Consider the following 22493-nt stretch of genomic DNA (forward strand, 5'->3'; position numbering starts at 1 on the left):
GAAGCGAATAATTCCGAAACAAGAAAACACAACATTTCACACTGACTGCGCCTCTTTGGCACTGTGTCTGCGGTGGAAAAGATTAGATTTTTTTTCGCGAGTCGATTGGTGATTTGGAAGATTGTTTCGCGAATTTGTGCGGTGGAAAATTCCCCTTGGAATTACGAGGGGGAAATCGGTTTGTTTACCCCGCGGGATTGTGGACCGATTCGGATCGGGGCAAGTGTCAAGTGTGTGTAAATAATCGCTGCCACTAAACGGGAAATTAATTTCAATTGAGTACCATCATCAGACTAAATTCAGTGCAAATCGCGCACTCTGATTTACACCAAATGGCCACTTTGTAGAACCAGAATAGCTTCGAGCGGAGTTCGGAGAGTTCAGCCCTGACGAGCGGCGAGACCCCCGCAAAAAGCCGGAACCCCCCGCCCGGAGGAGATTCGCAAAATGGCCATCGGACGGATTAATCTGCAATCAATCGGGGGCTGATTAGTGTGGTCGCCTTGTTCACTGTGCGTACAATAATTGGCAGCCATATTTAAGGCGAAAAGTTTGCGCATCCTTCAAAGACGAAACAAAAAGTGAACATAAAGTTGAACAACAGAAAAAAAACAGTGCTGAAAAGGTGATAAGGAAGAGAGTCCCCAGCAAAGGTGATCCTTCTCCATCCAACTTGTTGGGAATCTTGAAGGGAAACGATAACCGGAGTGTTTTGTGTTGAAAAGTGGTGCTGCGGAAGCTTGTGGTGAATGCGGTGCCGTTGCGGAAGGTCAATCTTTTACGAATCGTGAAACATTGTTACTTCATGCGGGGCGAGGTGAGTGATTTCGGTGTCCGGTTAAGGACCCATCTTGACTACTCCAGTACAAACTTATTGAATATTTTGGATGCCAAAGGATTGTTAAGGCGATACAAACAGTTCATAGTGATGCCGGAGAGTCCCAGGGACATTACTGAATGTGAACTTCCACCGAAATCTTCGTAGAATCATGTTGTTACGGTGGTAGACTCCATGTTCTGTGATTCAAGACACTATGGAGGTCCCAAAAGATCTTAAAAGTGATCCAAACAGTCCATGGTGATACCAAAGGGTCCAAGAAACATCACTGAATATAAACCATGATCGAAATCTTTGTAGATTCTTGTTGTTACGGTGGTAGACTCCAAGATTTGTATTCTAGGACATTTTGAACGACCCAGAACATTCAAAATAGTACCTTTCCAGCATCACATTTATTGCAGATTGACAAATCTTTCAATTTCATGACGTTTGACATGTCGGGCGATATGGTTTCTAGCATATTCCGGAATTTTCCCCTTAGGGGCCACCGGTAGCCGGTTCCGGAGTGGCCAAGAAGGGTCACAGAACAACGGCATGGCCGTAGATTGGCATATCTTTCGATTTCATGAAGTTTGACATGTCGGACGATAGGGTTTCTTGCATGTTTAGCAAGTGTCCCCAAAGAGTCACCGGTAACCGGTTCCGAAGTGGCCAGGATGGGTCAGAGAACAATAATATGATCGTAGATTGTCATATTTTTTAATTTAACTAAGTTTGATATGTCGGATGGTTGGGTTTTCCCATATTCCGGAATTGTTCCCTAAGGGACCACCGCTAACCGATTCCGAAGTGACCAGGATGGGTCAGAGAACAATGGTATGACCGTAGATTGTCATATCTTTCAATTTCACGAAGTTTGATATGTCGCATGACGAGGTTTCATCAAAATAATCAAGTTGGCCGCTCTCCGGATATTCGGGAACCGGTTCCGGGTTAACCGGAACTGGCCAATTAGATTTCTATGTAGTCCCAGCTATCATGATTGGTATTTTTAATGTATTTTGTCCAGCAATTTCAACAAAAATATTGTTTAAACGTGAAAAACTGTAAACAAGGAAATTTTTGAACGTTCCGGATTTTTGGAAACGGTTCCACAGTGGCCAAATATAGTTTTCCCGATTCGGTTTGGAAAGGGGAATTCTAAAGCTTTCAATTGAGACCAAAAGATTGCAATTTGGTCGAAAACTGGATTGTTAGCGATTTTTAAAAGTTTAGGGACGAAAAGGACCCAAATACCATTAAACAGGGTGGTCACTTTAGTCCGGAATTTGTTAATATAAAAAAAAACCTGAATAATTCTGATTTTTTTTTCTTAAAGTCGGGAATTCCGAGCATACTTTCTCGAAAAAAAAAAAAATCAAATTTTGAATAATTTTGTTTTTTTTTTACAAAATTCAAATCATTTGCACTGAAATCGTTATGAGCACTTAACATAAAATATAAGCTGCATTTCACTATTTTAATCTATTCAAGTATGAAATGGCTATTTAAGTTATTAAATTCCTTTTACATGTTAAAGTGTAACATAGAGTTTCAACGATTATGACCAGCGTAATGTTATTATTTTGTTCCATTTTGTCACATTGCTTGAATGTTGGAAAAAACGATTCCAACTGAAGTTTGATAATACTTTTTTTTGCAGTAATAATTCAAAATCTTTAAACTTAATTTATTAAGTAGTTGCAAATATATTTTCCCATATTCTTGATATCCGTAAACTTTTCTATAAGTATGTAAAAATTCGAATAAAATAAAAATGCACGTAAATAAAAAAGAGCTAAATTTTCATGTATCGAAAAAACATAACTCTTAAATTAAATCTAAACGTGTCCACTTAAAATAAATGAAAAAAATGATTATTTTAACGTCAGGGTGGCCACTCAAGTCGGGAATTCGCCAAATCCGCAAAAATCGGGAATCCCTAGGATACTCGTCTGAAAATTATTTTCCATCTCTTGAATGATTTTATATTTTTTTGTACAATTTTCAAATTAATTTCACTCTATTCTTTTTCAGCAACTAACTTTAAATTGCACTATTTTAACCTATTTAAGGCTGTTGAAGAAATTACATTAAAAAATACATACTAATAAATAAATTAGATGATGGCAAGAATTTGACACAGATTTTCTTAATAATTTTTTATGAACCCAAATATTTTTGGTTTTGTTTTATTTTTTTGACTAAGTTTATCATAAAAACAACATCTAACTTTAAACAAGGAGCGGTCGTGGCTGAATGGTTACGATGTTCGCTTTATAAGCGAATGGTTCTGGGTTCGATACCCATCTGCTCCCAACGAGAAAGTTCTGGACTCATTGAATTTGGAATTAATGGAAAATCATGAAAAGCTCACGGCGGGGTTCGATCCCCTGTCCTTAGGATTGGCAAGCAAAATGCTTTCCACTTAACCGTGGAGCATTGGTAGCTTGAGGAGGAATTAGACTGGTATAGTTGAATCCAAGAATCGGACAAAGAATCAAATTGAATGCAAGTTTGAACATCAGAACTCAAACAAGATTGCATGCAAGATTGCAAGCGTAGTTGAAATTGAATCTATAAATACCTCGCTATAAATAGCCTGGGCGACTGATAGAATTCATCCAATAAGAGATGAGAAGAATTGAAAGCTTTCCCATTAGAAATGAGAACACACGAAGAATTCAAACAACAATGCAAACGGTCGTTACTACTCGCCTAGGATGGCTCCTCAGACCATTCACCTTCCCAAAAAAAAAAAAAAAAAAAACTGTCCAACTCCAAGCGAAACTTACTTGAGGATACCGTGGAGATTTTCCCTTAATACTCTGAAAAAAGTGGAGCATCAACACTTCCCGTCTTCCAAATCCCCTATCCTTGTCCCTGGTGCGCGGTGGAGATGGGAGCGGCCGGCAATGGACGGCTGCCATGGTGGTGAGAATCTGGTTCAGGTGGAATTGGTTCTATTCCCAATTATCGATTCCTAGGCAACTTGGGCTTAGACAATCATCGCATCACATGGCGAAAATCCAGTCTGCAATCCGCTAAAATCACCGTCTCCTAGCGAAGCGAAGCGAAAACAACATCTAACTTTAAACAACAACAAAGTTAACGCATAATCAATATGAAAATATAGCTTAATTTCAACGATTATGGCCAACGTCAAGTTATGGTTCTGATTGAATATTTGGAAACAATTCCAATTTGAGTTTGTCAATAGTTTTTTTTGTGTTAAATTTTTTTTAAATGTAATTGTGCCATTTTCAATAAGACAAAAAATCCATTTCTTTAATTTACTCAAACTTTTTTTGTGAGCGTAGGTTAAAAGCTTAATAAAATAAATAAATAGCTTAAACTTAAAACTAATAAATAGATAAAATTTTTAGTTATTGGAAACCTTAAATATCCTATAAAATCCATACATTTTTCGTTTTTAGTAAAAAAAAAATAAAACTTGTTGAAAATAATCAAAGTATTGAAAAATTACAGGGTTGTTACGGACGGCGCGGATCGCGCGGATGGCGCGTATCGCGCGGATCTGGCGCGGATTTGCTGGCTAATTTTGTTCAGGCGCGGATTTCGCGCGGATAGAATTTTGATAAATAAAATAATTGAGAACTATAGAATTTCTTTCAAGTTACAAAAAAAATATTATTACCAATTCAAAAAAAATAAATCTTTCTCGTTGAGTGCAAAAACATCAATTTCTAAGAAGTAACGAAGTACATTTTCTTCTGCAAATTATTGATTGTAAAAATACAAAATACGAAACTTCGAAATAATCTTCAAGGCGCGTTTATTTTTAAAAATGTATCATAATATCTTATATAAATTTTGCTTACGTGTTTTAAATATTTTTATGTTATTATTCACAGGATACATTCAATTTTTTATCTTCTTAATCATATTTCAAACTTTTTCCAAAAATTTAAACAGAAGGATTAACATAAATGATTGCTAGGGTATGTTCCGGATTGGATTTAACCCTTAGATTTATTTTTTAAGCTCAGTACAGGCTATCAAAGGTTCCAAGGCATTTTTTAATATAACAAACAATAGATATTAAGAGATCATATTAATAACCATTTTATCAAATTATTTAAAAAATTATTAAATTATTAAATTATTAAATTATTAAATTATTAAATTATTAAATTATTAAATTATTAAATTATTAAATTATTAAATTATTAAATTATTAAATTATTAAATTATTAAATTATTAAATTATTAAATTATTAAATTATTAAATTATTAAATTATTAAATTATTAAATTATTAAATTATTAAATTATTAAATTATTAAATTATTAAATTATTAAATTATTAAATTATTAAATTATTAAATTATTAAATTATTAAATTATTAAATTATTAAATTATTAAATTATTAAATTATTAAATTATTAAATTATTAAATTATTAAATTATTAAATTATTAAATTATTAAATTATTAAATTATTAAATTATTAAATTATTAAATTATTAAATTATTAAATTATTAAATTATTAAATTATGAAATTATTAAATTATTAAATTATTAAATTATTAAATTATTAAATTATTAAATTATTAAATTATTAAATTATTAAATTATTAAATTATTAAATTATTAAATTATTAAATTATTAAATTATTAAATTATTAAATTATTAAATTATTAAATTATTAAATTATTAAATTATTAAATTATTAAATTATTAAATTATTAAATTATTAAATTATTAAATTATTAAATTATTAAATTATTAAATTATTAAATTATTAAATTATTAAATTATTAAATTATTAAATTATTAAATTATTAAATTATTAAATTATTAAATTATTAAATTATTAAATTATTAAATTATTAAATTATTAAATTATTAAATTATTAAATTATTAAATTATTAAATTATTAAATTATTAAATTATTAAATTATTAAATTATTAAATTATTAAATTATTAAATTATTAAATTATTAAATTATTAAATTATTAAATTATTAAATTATTAAATTATTAAATTATTAAATTATTAAATTATTAAATTATTAAATTATTAAATTATTAAATTATTAAATTATTAATTTATTAATTTATTAAATTATTAAATTGTTAAATTATTAAATACCACAATTTTAGCCATTTTCTTAGTTTGGATCATATTCGGAGTCATATTTTAGTTAGAAAATTATAGAAAAGAAAATAATAGAAATTTCGTTTTTCGATTTTACGGAGTAAAATTTTGGCGAGAATTTTCGAGTAAAAAATCATTAGATTTTTAAATTTTGCGGTTTAATTTAAATTTTTGAATATAAAATTTTATTTTTCTCCTGAAATTGTTTTCAAAGCAATGATATTTAAATTGTTACATCAACTGCTAGTAATCTTTCAGAAGTGGCGAAAAAGGTTGGTGCAGGTGGGATTTGAATCCACAACGGTACTGATCCAAATGCTTTCTAAGTTATTCTTTTTCGTTTAAAAAAAATAGTCATTATGTTACTCTCTTCTATGTTTGTCGCGAATTTATTTTTTTATATGGCGCGAATTTCGCGCGGATTGGGTTTTGGGTCGGCGCGGATCTGGCGCGGATTTTTTTTTCAACTTGTCCGTAACAACCCTGAAATTATGTAATTCTTGACATGTTGTTTTAATTGATTACAAATATGTGTGAAAGATTTGTCTCTCCAATCTTTTCGTATGAAATAAGTGATAAAACATGGATTCTTATCTGTCCAGATTTTTAATTGAAATGAATTAAAACATTTTAAATGCTGTGAATACAAAGAGAAGAGCTGTTCCCTTTAATTCCGATATAGAGTTATCCAAGCCCGTGCTCACGCACACTTGCACGCCATTTGTTTTGCTGAACAATACAAAATTTAACCTCAATCTTTTTCGTGTACGTACACGCAATACATGCACACGTAGATAACTCTATATATTTAAATGCTAACAACGCATTACCCTAAATCAACATTACCCTAAATATAAAAATTTATAAAAATAAAAAAGGGAACCTGGTAAACGAATTCCTAGATATTTTCAAATACTTTGAAAGTATAATAACTGTAAAGCGCTCTCCGATAACAAAAAATAAGTTATGAAACATGTAAAATTCAGTTATCTTTATTTTTATTTCCAGTTAAAACCAAATATCAAAATCTTTATGTATGGCAATTTTAAACATAAACGTTGAAATTTTATTGTTAAGTTTTTGGTTATTTCTTATAGACTGATTCTTTGTATTCTTCCATTTTGAAGTTTTTTTTGGGTTTTTTCTTCTTTTTTTACTCTAATTTTCAATAATTTGTTTTTTTTAATTGGCCGTTGCAAATATTTTTTGAAGTTTATGTCCCTCGACTCTGACCAAAGTGATTTAAAATGAATTATACACCTGTCCAGTTGTTTTGCAATAATAAGTTTCCAAAATTTCTAAGTATTTAAGAAAATTTTATTTTTGCGAGAAAAAAAGCTTTTGCGGTGCTGAACATTGTAATTTCATAAAAGTTCAAAATCTTTTTAAACAAGCCCAAACAAGCTAAATATGATTATCATTTTATCAACGCAGAAAAAGGTATTTCAGATTGTTTTGTGTTGATTAGATTTCCATTGGAATTTTCCAGTTTTTGAAAAAACTTTTTTTTTGCCTCCCCTGATTTTTCGCACCAATTTTGAAGAGTTTTGCATTGGCCTTATTTTGAAATTTTGTTCGATGGTTGAATTATTTTTTTTTATAAAGAGTTCTAGTTTTGAAAGCATACTTTAGATAAGATATGCATATTATTATCGGGATATTATCGGGATATTATCGGGAGTTTGAAAATGAGATTTGAGTAGTCACCCTGATATAACGCGAATTCTTAGATAATTCGAAATTCTGAAAGAATAATAACTGTAAGTATGATTTAAGCTTTTTTTTGATAAACAAATAGACCAAAAACAAAATCTAGGATTTTTTTAAAAGGTCCTATAAGCTATTATGTTTATAGGACCTTTTAATAAAAGATACTCTAGAAATGAAAAATTCTTTTGTTTTTTTTATTTTTGTCATCTTTTTTTTCTTAAAAATGTTTGTCAATTTTATAATGATCCTTGAAATATTATGTAGAGTAAAGCTTTTAACTAATTTAAAAACATTTTCCAAAGGAGGTATATTAGACTGTGACAAACAAACAAAAAAATTGGAAATTCTTGACAGTTTGCCTGCCCTGTTTGCAGAAACGTCAGCCTGCACAGAAAAAAAAAGTTTAATTTTGGAATGTTGAAAATTTGATAGGTTGAATATTACCTCTTTTTTTGAGTAATATTACATAAAAAATGTGTAAAAATGTGAACCTGATGAATATTCATCAAAAACTGATGAATATTCATCATTTTCTGGGGTAAAATTAATCATTTTTTTTGCCACAAAATCTGTCACCATTTCCTGATGAATATTACCATCATTTTTTTTTCTGTGTGCATACATTTTGCTTTTGTTTGCGAGTTTGACGCAAACAAGTTTGCGAGTTTGTTTGTTTGTTTGTTTTTCATAGTCTAATACCTCCTTAAGTTTTCTCTCTGAGTCGCTATTATGTGTTTTTGGTTTGGAAGTTTGACTTGTTTCTGTGACTTTGCCAATGCTTTTAAAAATGTAATTTTTTAGGGGTCAACTTTGGCTGTGTTTTTTTACTAACATTTCCTATATTTTAAGTAAAAAGAAGAATACAGTAATTTCGCATTTTTTAACAATTTAAATGATAATGGTGCCATTCTTTAGCAGAAATTGTGAAAAACAAGCAAAAAATTGAAAAAGTGACTGTAAAAACATGAAAAAATTAGAAAGGCAAAATGTAATGATAGGAGGTGGTAGAATAGGCCGAATACTATCAAAAACAAACAAAAAATAAACTAGATAAATGCAAATTAAAATACTAAAAATTAAACAAGAAAATCATGAAACAAGCGTCCCTGATCACTAATCCAATGGTCCGAGTTCGAATCCAACCGGGTTCAAGTCGCATTTTAGAGCGTATTCTATGTTCAATTACTAATTCCAAATAGTCAAGAGGATCGACCGGTATTTGGTCCCTGAACCTTCTGCTAGTGACACCAACGCAAAAACCATCAAAAGCCACGTGGAATAATTATGTTACAGACATGACCAGTATGACAAAGAACATTGTTTTCTAATAAAAATACAAAATGTTGATTTTCATGCTGTCAGTTTAGAATCTCACAGACTCACCACATCGTTAATGTTTTGCACGCTTAAAATGGTTTTCTGAGATCATCAATCACATCGTTAAACCATCAGCCATCATCGCTAATAATTTGCAAGTGAAAAGAAAGCTCTTACTCACAAGTCACAAGCGTTGGGTCGGGGAATTTCTACACGACAACAACAACAACAACGCCATCCCTCGAGAGAAAACAATCCAACAATCTCTGAATGAATCGATGGCTTATTTTTAGCCCCATACCGCGGACCCGGCTTAAAAATAGTTTAACGATTCAACGCACGCGGCGTGGTTCGGAAAAACGCACAATTTGCCACGGGAAAATCTTGCCATCATTAACCCTGGGCTGCCAATAGAGAGTTAAAATTTCCGAAATTTCCAGGAATAAACAACGACGGGGTTTTGCATGTACGCCTCGGAATGGCCTGAACCCGGGTTGAGCAGCACCGTCGAGGGCCGAGGTCGTCGTGCGGACGAAAGAACCGGCGGCAGCAGCAGGACGAACGGACGTCGAACCACCACTACCGCCAGCTCGGCCGGAATGAGTGACAGACGTCGAGTGCGGACCGGAGGCGGAGGAGGTGAGGCCATAGAGAGAGCTTTTTCCTTGCGTTCTTGGTGGCCGAACTTTTTAGTTTTTGGTTTTGGTTTAGGCATACTTTTTGCGTTAGCGATTTTTCGAAATTTCATTTGAAACTGTTCCGGACTTCCGTTCGTTCTGTTCTGTTATTGCTGCGCTGGTAGTGTTTAATTTGGGGTAAAAATAATGAAAAAATAAAATTGGATTGCATTATTATGTCCTTATCCTTGAAAAAAAAAAATATCAAAATTAATGATTAAACTTTATGCTATGCTCGTTACAAATATTGATATTTACAAAACTTAATCTTGTTATATAGCTTGTTAGTAAGTTTTTTTATATTTTATTTTTTTGTGAATACATTATAATTTATCATACACAGTACAAAAAATCATGGTAATATTACATCTTGAAAGGGGTACACCCAGAACTGGGAATCGGCATACGAGCACGATTCGGTAGTAAAATTCTACTGTGTGCGGACGAAGAGGATAAATCCCGAAATTACCGAGAGTACTTTACTCCTGGGTTCATTTTCCAAAAAAGTTCATTTATCAAAAAAAAAGTACCGGTACCGAGACTCGAACCCAAGACCTTCGGCATATTGAACCGTGCCTTTGCCGTATGGACCACCATGGTTCGGTGACTAAGTGACGGTCATTTGTCCATATAAGCCACTGAATAGGATGAACTGTTTCAATGAACGAATGAACACGCGAGAGGTCTATACTCTCGCAAAATAGTACTCTTCTCACGTTTCTTTTCGGGAGGACTATCCCCTCGTTCTTTAACTTTGGGTGTACATCTATTATGTTAGAAAAAATGTGTAATTTTACCTCTGAAAATGTGTAATTTTACCACTTTTCTGGTGTAATGCCGCTTTTTCAGTCTAAATTGAGGTAAAATCTATATATATAAAAAAATTCGACGGTTTTGTTCGAACGCGAATCAGTTCAATACGGAGCGTCGGATCGAGGTGCTCTTTGTTGCGTTGGGTTTGTATAAGCCCAAGGAAGGTTCTTACGCAAAAAAGTTACAACTTTGACCACTCTGGAACCGATTCCGGAAAATCTTCAGATTGTATGGGAAAAGTTGCGTAAACTCAAATTTTGATCACAGGAGGCTGAATAAGGAAAAAAGCTAAAGACGTCAACAAACGAAAAAAGGAAAAGACGAAGTTTTTCGGGTAAGGCTTGTTACATCATAAAAGAGGTAATATTCAATCTTCCAAAACTACACATTTTTTTACTAGTTTTTACTTCTAGTTCCTCAAAAAACAAGTTGGAATACATTGTTTTGTACAACTATCCGGACTTAAAACCAAAAAAAAAACAATGAATTTATTTAAATTATTAAAAAAATGTAAAATACCGAAAACATTTAATTCGACGATTATCCCTGGCTTGTTATTCCTCTTAATTCTTTGATGGATTCTTCTAGGGCGTCCAATTTTCCCGGGTTTAGAATTTCCCGGGAAACGGGAAAAATATTTTTTGATTCCCGGGAATTCTCGTGATTCCGGGAAATTTTTGAAACAGTCATAAAATCTGTATATTTTATTATATTCAAGCTAAAAATCATAAAATTACTCAAAATTATAAATTGGTGATAAACTACACTTCAATGGAAGCAAGGAAAACAGTTTTGAGATAGCTTAAAAGAAATTAAAAATGTTGGATTGGATTTGAAATGAACAAAACAAAATTATCCGAGTGATTGAATTTAAAAAAGTCTTATATTTTTTGCCTCAGCCTAAAAAAAATCTTCGAAAATGTATAAAAAAACGGAAATGACAGCAAATAAAATGATACCAGTCAATGTAATATTTTAGATAAGTTTAAAATTTCATATTTTATATAAAACAAATTGTACAAATTATCTTTAAGTCACTACTGCCGACTGGGGAAAATCGAGACTACAGTCTGAATAGGTACAGGAGATTTAAGTGCAAAAAAATGGAAACCGGAGTACTAATTTTGCTTTATCCGAAGTCAATAAAAAAAATGTCCTGCTTTACCCGAAATCAATGAAAAAAAATCAAAACATTATGACAAAAACTTTATTTGAACAGGAGTCCTAATGGGTTATATTTGTTCTGATTTGCCAAGATGCTGGTGTTTTATGAAAAATAATTAAATATGATGTTTTTTTCCAAATTTAAAATCATAAATATACGTAAAAAATACTCAGTCTTTTTAAAAATTTATAAAATTAAATAGAAAATATTGAAAGCGCTAGGCATTTAGCGAATCTGTAAACTAAAATTTTAACAATTTTCCCTAATAAGCCAATGTAATGCTGATATATGACAAATATTTTTTTTAAAGCTTTTAAATTCTTATCGATTTCTAAATATTCAGCTGTTCTATTTCCTTAACTAAATCTGAATTTCCAGACCAAAATTAGTTTTATTTTTCAATTTCGGGAATTCCCGGGAAAAAATATAAAAATTCCCGGGATTCGGAAATTTCCGCTGAACGCACTAGATTCTTCAGTCCCTTTAAACTTTTTTTTATGATCTTGGTTTTTTTGAACTTGATTTCACTTTTCTTTGACGATTGCTTCTTCGACACTCTAAACAACCCTTTCTGGACCGACTTCTTTTTAAATAAAAATCTTTAAAAAGTCAGGCGGAAAAAATATATATTGTAAAATTAGTAAATAATTATGTAAATTTATAAAGTGTATAATTTTGGGGTGTAATATAACCTCGTTTATGATGTAATATTGCTTCAAAAACAAAATATTTTCAAACGAGCTAAAAACATACACAGCCAAAAATTGTGTAAATTTGTAAGGTGTAATTTTAAAAGGTTGAATATTACCTCTTTTATGATGTAATTTTACCTCAATTTAGACTTAAAAAGCGACATTACACCAGAAAAATGGTAAAATTACACATTTTCAGAGGTAAAATTACACATTTTTTCTGACATAAAAGATGTACCCCTTTTTAGACGAAATTTTACCATGATTTTTTTATCTGTGTACAAAAATGCGTAATTTTACACATATTCTGAGGTGAAATTACATCTAGGAATGGGTACATTTTTTGAACTTTTGTGTCAGATAAAATGTGTTCATTCACAGGTGTAATTTTATCTCATAGAATATGTAGAATTTCACATTTGTTTATTTTTACCTGTTTATCTGTGAAATTAAAATCTTTCATCTATAATTAAAATAATATTACCAAATAAACTGTTTTCAACTGTGAAACCTATTTTTTTCTATGCAAAATTTAGACATGTTCTGGCTTTTTTTTCTTCTAATTTTACATGTAAAAAAGATGAACTTACGGCTTCACATTTGTAATCCGCTATATGCATTACTTCTTTACTGTGCGCATATTGACTTTTATAAGAAAATAAAAAAATATATTTGTGGTTAGGAAAATAAGTCGGGATTTTGAAAATCAGATTTGAGTGGCCACACTGTTAACCGTTTTACTTGCATTGTTTATCAATTGTTTCGATGTCTAATCTAATCTAATCTAATCAGACCCTAGCGCAGCCAATCTTTCGAAGGGATCCTGGAGAGTGCCTTAGGTTAGATGACGCCTAGCACTCTTCTTGTCATTTATTAACATTTGTAGTGCGCCATTGCATTAGAATGCATTGAAACATCACAAGCGTTAAAGCGGCCAGGCCTACTGCGTAAAGCCGTATCGCAGAGATGATTCGTAATTGGGTTGAGTTTGAGCACAGAGTGTTCGAACAACAACACAATTCTGAATCGACAGGAGAGGAAGAAGCGTGGGGACACACCACCATACGCTCCGAGATTTTTAGGTTGTATTCGTTGGGAGCACCATGCTAAGAAGGTTTGGCACTCCGGGACCCTCTGGGATGGGACATTGTATTTCCACGAATGCCCTGGACACTATTTGCCGTGGTTATAGCGCCACAACCCGCTCTCTGTAATAGTATTCCTAATTCCAGTCCAAGCTCACCAAGTCGTCATGGCCTAGTGGTTAGCATTTTTGCTTACCAATCCAAAGGACGGGGGATCGAACCCCGCCTCGAGCACATTGTTTATCAATTGTTTCGATGTATACATAAAAACAATATCTCAAGATTGAAATTGCCCAAGCCTTTTGAATAGGTTAAAATGGCTGAAAAATAGGTACGTACAAAGTAAAAAAGTGATTTTTTAAAGGAAAAAATATTTAAGTAAAATTAATGATGTATTGTTACACCATTATGATGTGAACTTACCCTAATTTGGGTTGATAAAATGTTATAACACCGGACAAATGGTAACATTACACATATTAAGAGTTAAAATCACATGTTTTTCTGGCATAAAAGATGCACCCATTCCCAGATGTAATAACACCATAATTTTTTTTACAGTGTAATTTCTGAAAAAAATACAAATCGAAACATCGTGGATTTTTTGCTAATGGAAATGTTTGTCCCACCTCCATCGAAATTTCTTCACATTCAAATATTGAAGCATTAATTCACATTTTAATCAAAAAATTAAATTTATAAAATCGGTTGCAAACTGTTTAGAATACATTGAAAATCGTTTGTTTGTCAAATACTTTAAGGCACTTTTAAGCTTTTTCAAAAAAAAATATTTTTTGGACGTAAAACTTTAGATACCAGTTTTTTTTTTATAAATTCATGGATTTTTTGCAAATTTTTGACGGTGGCATTTACAGTAAAAAAAGATTAGTTTTGCAGGCTTTATAATTTAATAGTTGAATACTCACTCTTTTTATTGAATTTTACCTAAAATAATGTGTAAAAGTGAAACTTAATACAAAGTGATGAAAATTTTACCAGTTCCTGCTGTAAAATTACATATTTAACTTTTTCAAATTACAAAGAGAGGGTGAATTTAACCATCGAACTTTCAACCTTCCAAAATTAAAGTTTTTTTTACTGTGTAGATAAAAATATGTTTAAGCATTTTTTGTCGATAGTTATTGCTGCAACATTCTTAACATTTAACTTGAAATTGAGAAATGTTTTGTTTTTTTTTTCGCTTGTGTAACAATTTGGAGCCACCTTCACTCTACGAAAAAGTTAACTAACCTTGTTATATGTTTTTAATTTGAAGTATTTTTATATGGGTTCATTTGTCCTGTTTTGCCTTTCTCACTGAGGTAAGGCTATAATCCTGCTCTAAAAATGAACTTTGTATTGAGCGCTCAGAGACACACCTTCATGTATACTTATCGACTCAGAATCGAAAACTGAACAAATGTCTGTGTGTGTGTGTGTGTATGCATCTGCCCAAAATTCTTGCCAAGTTTTCTCAGCACTGGCTGGAGTGATTTTAATCAAACCGGTTGCATTCGACTTGGTTTAGGGTCCCATACATCGCTATTGAATTTTTTGAAGTTTCGATAAGTAGTTCAAAAGTTATATCCGGATATATGTGTTTTCACATATATCCGGATCTCACTTATATGCATGAAAACTATGTCCGGATCCATCATCCAACCCATCGTTGGTTAGGTTATCAAAAAACATTTCCAACGAGTCCAAAACATTGAAGATCTGGCAACCCTGTCTCGAGATATAGCCACTTAAGTGATATTTATGTACTTTTTTATTCCGGATCTAAAAAATAGATGTAATTTGTGTCCAACCCCATCATATCAATGGTAATGCGTGAGGAAGGCTCCAACCACATAGGTGACCAGGGTTGTTACGGACGGCGCGGATCGCGCGGATGGCGCGTTTCGCGCGGATAGCGCGGATCTGGCGCGGATTTGCTGGCTAATTTTGCTCAGGTGCGGATTTCGCGCGGATGGCAATTTTGATATATAAATTAATTGAGATAGATAGAATTACTTTCAAGTTATTAAGAAAAATATTATCAGGGATTACGAGAATTTGTTTTTTTTTCCTTTGAGTGCAAGAGTTTTCTTCTGAAAATGTTTGTTTGTATTTTCTGAGTACGAACCATCGAAAAATGAAGATGTTGATTATGTAGAAATTATTTTTAATATGTTTCTTGTCATTTTTTCACATCTCCAGCTCTGAATATTTAATTTCTTTTGATTTGAGTAATGATTTTTAACCTTATTTTTGTTTTATTTTATACTGGATTTATTCAATTTTTAATGTTGTACATCAAATATTACAAACTTTTCCCGAAGATATAGACATTATAATGTGTAACAAAAACGATTATTGGGGCTTGTTCTGGTGGGCGCCAAATATGAGCTTGATTGGACGTAACAGAAGCTGGCCTCCACTTTCGAATTTTAGAAATATTTTTTTTCTAGATTTAAACATTCTTGGTGAAAATTAAAAGATCAGAACATTCAAAATTCAAAGCTTCAGAAAGACAAAAATTCGATTTTTTTGTTTTAATAGTTTTTTTTCTTAAATTCTTAAATTCTTAAATTCTTAAATTCTTAAATTCTTAAATTCTTGAATGCCACAATTTTTGAAGTCATATTTTATGTTAGAGATTTTGAAATTATGAGAAGAAAATATTTAAAATATCGGAAATGAAATTTCTTTCGGAGTGAAATTTTAGCGAGAAATTTGGAATACAAACTGTATAAAAATTCTTAGATTTTGAATTTTTAGACTTTCAAAATTAAAAATTTTATCATATTAATATTTTAGATTTTGATTTATTTTTGAGCTTATAGTTTGAAGTTATTTTTTTTAGGTTTTTAAATATTGTATTTTTGTAGATTTTTTCATGACCCTTCCTTGACCGTCTCTTGAGGTTTTTTTTTTTTTTTTTTTTTTTTAATGGACTTGTTGCTTTCATTCTTTTGGAGCCTTCAAACATAAAACGAGATTTTTTTTTTTTTTATCAAATTCTTTGTCAATTATCAAATGTTGGTCGCGATATTTTTTTATATGGCGCGGATTTCGCGCGGTTTCGGGTTTTAGGTCGGCGCGGATTTGGCGCGGATTTTTTTTCGACTCTCCCGTAACAACCCTGTAGGTGGATTAAGTTAGTTTTTTTTTTTCTAATTTTATAAAGCCTATTCCGCAATCCTGCCAAAAACAGTTTAATATGACAAGTTGTAAAATTTTATGGTTGAATTTAACCTCTTTTCGATGTGTTTTTACCTAAATTTAGGTGTTTTATGTAAAATTACACATAAACATATGTAAATTTACATACTCTGAGAAGCCGAAGTCAGAGTCGGTGGAGTCGGGTCGTTTTGGAGAGCTGGCGAATACTGTGAACAAATCATGGTAATATCACTTCTGTCTTCTAGGAATGTGAACAGATTCTGTGTACTTCGAATATAAATTGAGGTAAAATTACACAAAAAAAAAGTAATAAAATATAAAATCTTGCAATATTCCCAGAGTAATTTTTTTACGGTGCAGTCAAAAACTCCACAAAACTTTTTTTCCTGTCTTTTTTTTCTTATTCTTTTTATCAAATTTGAGTTTGCGGGGACTTCGGATAATTGAGTCTTAACTGTTTTGTATAGGTATCCTAAAATTTCAGACCAACAATCAGTTAAAAAAAATCGGCATATTTTGAATTTGAATCCTTTATCATTAGCATAAAAAAATCCATGTTTTTACTGTGCAATGTTATATCTGCTTGTGCATTTTTATCTTCTAAAATGTTTAAGTGAAACAGAATGCAGATATAATTAATCATAAATTTTATATATTTTTATATCATTTTTTTCTCCTTTCCTCAGGTGCATCAATCAAGATGGAACACTTCCAAGCGGCTCTCGATCCTCGGAAGCAGGAACTGCTCGAAGCTCGATTCTTGGGCGCTAGGGTAAGTGCTTGGCTTGTTGCTTTTACAACTGTTCCCTCTTTTTACTTCCTATTGGACATTCCCAAGTGGGGTGAGATGTGAAACGTTGTGTTTTTTTTCCTCCTCCGGGTTTTGGCGAACTTGAAGCAGCTTGGCCGTTATCGATCGAAGGTTGCTCCCCACCCCACCTCCATCCGATTCCGTTGAAAAAATACGACAGAATCGCCTAGTGAAGCTGAAACCTTTATAATAGGACACCTTTCTCTCCTTTTTCTCTCTCTCGCTTTCGTCGTAGAGTTTGTAGATTCGTGGGAAGCGAGGTAGGAAAAAAAGGGAAAACAAAAATAACTCGCAAAAATGTGCTCCCATTTTTGCCTTTTCTCGCCCTGTTTTGCCCCCCCTTCTCCGACTCTCAAAAAAGTGGGTGGTAAAGGTGGAAAGTGTAGTTGGTTTTCCACGGATTCACCAGCTAGGAGACGAAAAAAGTACACCAGCATCATCATCGTCAACCGTCAAAATGATGATGATCATCATCATCCGGAAGGAAAAGACACATGATTTGTGTTGCAGCGTCCGGGGTACGATGCTGACAAGATGGTGTTTGCCTTAATGTTAGAAAAAGTGAGATTTTGTAGGAGTAATGCCTCTTTTTTGGACTAGAGTACCTATTTTGGACCCAAGTGACATGTTGATTCCGTCGATTGAAAGATTATTCCAAGTTATCTTTTGTTTGAAATTCAATTCAAGAATTGTTATCAAGGTTCTCGGCCCAGATCATTTTCTTAGATTATCTTCAACTGTCAAAAGCAGCTTAGCTTCACAAGCTTGCATTCTAACGATAAAACTAACCGAAAAAAACGGTTTTAAGCTGCTAAAATCATGATTTCAAAAGTTTGTTTACAATAAAATCCAATGGATGTATTTTCGGGCTAAAAGCTCGCAGCTGTCAACCAAATCTGTGTATTGCTACGCACCGCAAGCTGCTGGCCGTAGAATGCAAGATAGCGTCATAATGAGTAGAAATTCGATTGAGTAGGCCCAAAATAGGGACATGGAATGAAATTTTCCGAATTATTTGAATGATTTTCGACTGCGCAAAAGCCCAAATAATCTGCAAGTTTCGCCTCACAACCCGAAACAAGGCACACTCGTCAAGTAGATCCCAAATAGAAATAGACAAATTCTTGTTAAATATCGATTTTATGATTATTCATTCCCTCGCGCGTGTGTATGTGTGTGGGTTCATGTCACCCAACCAACCTTCTGCTGCGCCTTGTGTGCCATTGTTCCCGGAAGCTCTTCTCGTAGTTGTTGTTTTTCTACCCAGAGCCGGTCGGTCGGTCGCCGCCACCATCATCCGTGATATTTGTTCAGATGCATCCACTACCGGGTCCTGGGCTCCGGACTCCCGGTCACATCATCATCATCAACATCGGATGAATCTGCAGCGGCCTACTGCGATGGGTCCTGTTGCAACGAGATCGAGGTTTGAGTCTGAATGCAATTTTGCAACGCAGTCAGGGTGGAAACTTAATTTTAGGAATTTAGAATTTATTGGAAAAAATAAAAAAAGTACCATAATTAGGGGTTTTATCAAAATAGTCAAGTTAACCTTTCTTAAGCCATCCGAGAACCGGTTACAGGTTAACCGAAACTGGCCAATAAGTTTCCAATTTGGTGCTGGACACCGTTTGTTGTGTTTTTAGTAAGTTTTCTAGATCAATTTTAACAATCATTTGTGTAATGGAATCATATAAACGTAAAAATAGTACGTATAGAAAAAAAACCTGTTAAATTCAATCTGGAACGACCTTATTTTACTTATTTTGTTGGAAATCGTTGGAAAAATTAGGTCATCTTTTCACGTGTAGTTTTACATATTCCTCATAAATGTTGGTATAAGAGGTAAGGCAAGTACAAATTCTATTTAAGATTTCCCTTGGCCCTGGTCAAAAAGAGGAGGGGACATTAAAAAAACTGTGTATAAAAAACTATAAATCAGAAATTTTACATAAAAATAAATCAAGGATGGCTTTATACAATACATCATGCTTCTACCAATTAAAAAAAACAATCATGAAAATACATTTCTTTCTAAAGTTGTACTTTCAAATTTCAAAATTTCCTAAATAACCGGTCTATACACAGTAAAAAAAAGTCATGGTAAGATTATATCTGGGAAGGGGTACATTTTTTATGTCAGAAAAAATGTGTAATTTTACCTCTGACAATGTGTAATTTTACCACTAGTCTGATGTCACTTTTTCAATCTAAATTCAGGTAAAATTACATCATAAAAGAGGTAAAATTCAACCTTTTAAATGTACACAATTTGTTACTGTGTAATTAATGTTACATGGTTTACAATCGATTGTACAGGTAAATAACAACTTCCCCCTGATTTTTTTGAAGAAAAAAAGGGAAGGCGGAAAGACAAAAAATTCAAATAATTGTTTCAACCTTCCAAAATTCTACTTTTCCTACTGTGTTACTGTAAACAAAATCATTTCAGTATTACATCTGGGAATGTTGCCAGCAAAAATGTGTAATATTGCTTTAGAAACTGTGTAAATTTAACTGTTTTTATGTGTGAAATAAGTTAAGGGAAAATTACATGGAAAAAGAGGTAATATTTAACTACCAAATTTTAAACATTCCAAATGTTGTTAAACTGTTTAATTTTCTAATAAAGTTTAATCACTAGTTACATTGCCGATCCGGAATTATTTAAGGGTATAATTTCTAGCAGAATTTTCGCGAACATATTTTTAAATAGAAACAATACTTAAATATCACACAGCAAATTTAATTTGCCTGTTTTTGAATAAGCCTAAAGAAAACGTATTAAGATTTTCACGTAAACAAGCAAATCAATATGTTTTGATATTAAGACTATTTAAAAAAATATAAAAAAATATTATTGCCTCTTTTATGTTTGAATTTAACTCAATACTCAATTTAGACTGAATAACATCCAAAATAAGTATTTTTAAATTTTCGATATGTGCTGTGTTGGGGTCATACAAAAGACGTCTTGCAAAATCTGGTTCTAGAGTTTTAAATTTTCGAAAAATATCGAATATGTGGTTAAAAAAACTTTTTTTTTAAACGTAAATAAATTTTGCAATCGAACATGATTTGATAAATGTTTCAATAAAGTGCAGATTTTGCACCATCATTCACTATGCCTCAAAAGATGTCTTTTTGCCCCCTAAAACCTGTAAAAAATCGAAAATTTTAAAATACGTATTTTGGGAGTTTAACTTTTTGTGATAAAAATTTAAATAAAAAAAGCGAAACTGTTTTTCCTTGTACCTATTTTCCCAAAAAGCCCTAATCATAACCTAAAACTTTGCCAAAGTCACCAAATCGATCAGAATATCCCTTCTCAAGATACAGAATTGCATACATTTACGTACCCATTTTGTATGACCAGCCTCAAAAATTGTATGAAGACATGTATGGAAAAATTAAAGATGCAAAATGACTTCTTTTGACATAGGTATCACAGTAAAAAAAACATGGTAATATAACGTCTGGGAAGGGGTACATCTTTTATGTCGGAAAAAATGTGTAATTTTATCTCTAAAAATGTGTATTTTTACCACTTTTCTGGTGTAATGCCACTTCTTCACTCTAAATTGAGTTAAAATTACATCATAAAAGAGGTAATATTCAACCTCCTAAAATTAAATCTTCTAAATTTACACCATTTTTTACTGTGAATGCATGGACAAAAATTCATCCAAATAATAAAAAAATAAAATATAAATATCCCGAAAAAAATGCGCAATCTCACTTATAAATTTATTTTCTTAACGTATTATTTTCTATATAATTTTTTTAATCAAACTGTTTCAAAATAAGCCTGAACCTAGTGTTTTGAATTAGGTTCTCTAAACACACACAGTAAAAAAATCATGGTAATATAACATCTGGGAAGGGGTACATTTTTTATGTCAGAAAAAAAGGTGTAATTTTACCTCCGAAAATGTGTAATTTTACCACTTTTCTAGTGTAATGTAATTTTTCAAGTCTAAATTGAGGTAAAATTACATCATAAAAGAGGTACTGTGTATAGGCCCTAGAAAAGCTTAGACCTTTTTAAAAACGATGGAATTAATTGGTTTCTATTTAACATTTGGACATAAAAAGAGTTGCCACCCTGCAAATACTTCGCGAGAAGCGCCAAGTGAACTTTCCTCTTGCGAGTGCAGGGTGCAGCAGAAACAGCACCGTATGGTCCTTCAGGAGAGAGTGCACCTTATTATTATATACCATAAAGTATCATAAGTGCTGTTCCGGGAGTTTGCGAATTCCTCCCACGTGGGTGGTAGAGGATGGATATGAGAAGGAAGAGGAGGTCCTTACACATAACCTTCTCGTTCTCGTTCTGGCGCTTGGTTCATTTTTCGGGATGATTCGTTCGTTCTCTCACTTTCTCCACCCCTCCCACCACATCAACTACAAGAGTGTGGAGAAGTGAAGTGGGAGCCGACCAGGTTGAGTAACAACAAAAACACAATAACACAAAGCTCTCGGGAGTAACATTGGAAAAGGGCGTAACATCAGTTTGAAAATTTCTAACTACCAAACTGCTGATACTACCTTTTGCAATGTTTGTTCCCGAAAAGGGATGTGACGACCAGGTTAGAACTCTTCTGACCAAACAGCAAAACTACTATCGGAACGCCCCTCCGACGACAACCCGCGGAATCGCCAGAGAACCCGAGAGAAGAGACATATTGTTTGAAAATTAATTTAATTTAGTTTTAATGGGGAAAGCCTACCCTATCTGCCTCGTCTGCCTTCGTCAAGAACTTTGGGGAGAGGGAAATGCATCCGCTGGATATTGAGGATTGAGGAAGTCGTCGTCGCTGGTTTCGCATACATATATTTGCTCATTAGCGAAGCGACGACGGTGCGGATGTCGAGAACGATGTGGCCTTTGTTGGGAAAAGTTATGGGATCGCCATTTTGGATTTTGAAATCGGTTTGGGAAGAATTGTAGTTTTTCCTTAATATTCGTTCTAAAGACTACACCCAAACTTGAGCAGACAAATCATGAATATTTCCTCTTTTTTGAGTAATTTTACATCAAAAATGTGTGAAAATGTAAACTTGATGAAAATTTACCAGTTTCTGATGTAATATTACACTTTATTTTTGAC

General features: G+C 32.5%; 1 protein-coding gene across 2 annotated transcripts in view; it reads left to right on the plus strand.

The window, feature by feature from the left end:
* The first annotated feature begins 394 nt into the window (after positions 1-394).
* The window catches only part of LOC120413371 (serine/threonine-protein kinase tousled-like 2), a 201370-nt gene continuing 179271 nt past the window's right edge, over positions 395-22493 (plus strand). Inside the window, exons 1-3 of one of the 2 annotated variants that reach the window (XM_039574155.2) lie at positions 395-817; positions 9412-9610; positions 17258-17343. In XM_039574155.2, the coding sequence (XP_039430089.1) occupies positions 9436-9610; positions 17258-17343 (261 nt within the window). In that variant the 5' untranslated portion in view covers positions 395-817; positions 9412-9435. The remainder of the gene's footprint in view (positions 818-9411; positions 9611-17257; positions 17344-22493) is intronic. The other variant, XM_039574157.2, reaches the window with a different exon arrangement.

The sequence above is a fragment of the Culex pipiens genome, chromosome 1 (genome assembly GCF_016801865.2).
Source record: "Culex pipiens pallens isolate TS chromosome 1, TS_CPP_V2, whole genome shotgun sequence".
NCBI classification, from domain to species: Eukaryota; Metazoa; Arthropoda; class Insecta; order Diptera; family Culicidae; genus Culex; species Culex pipiens.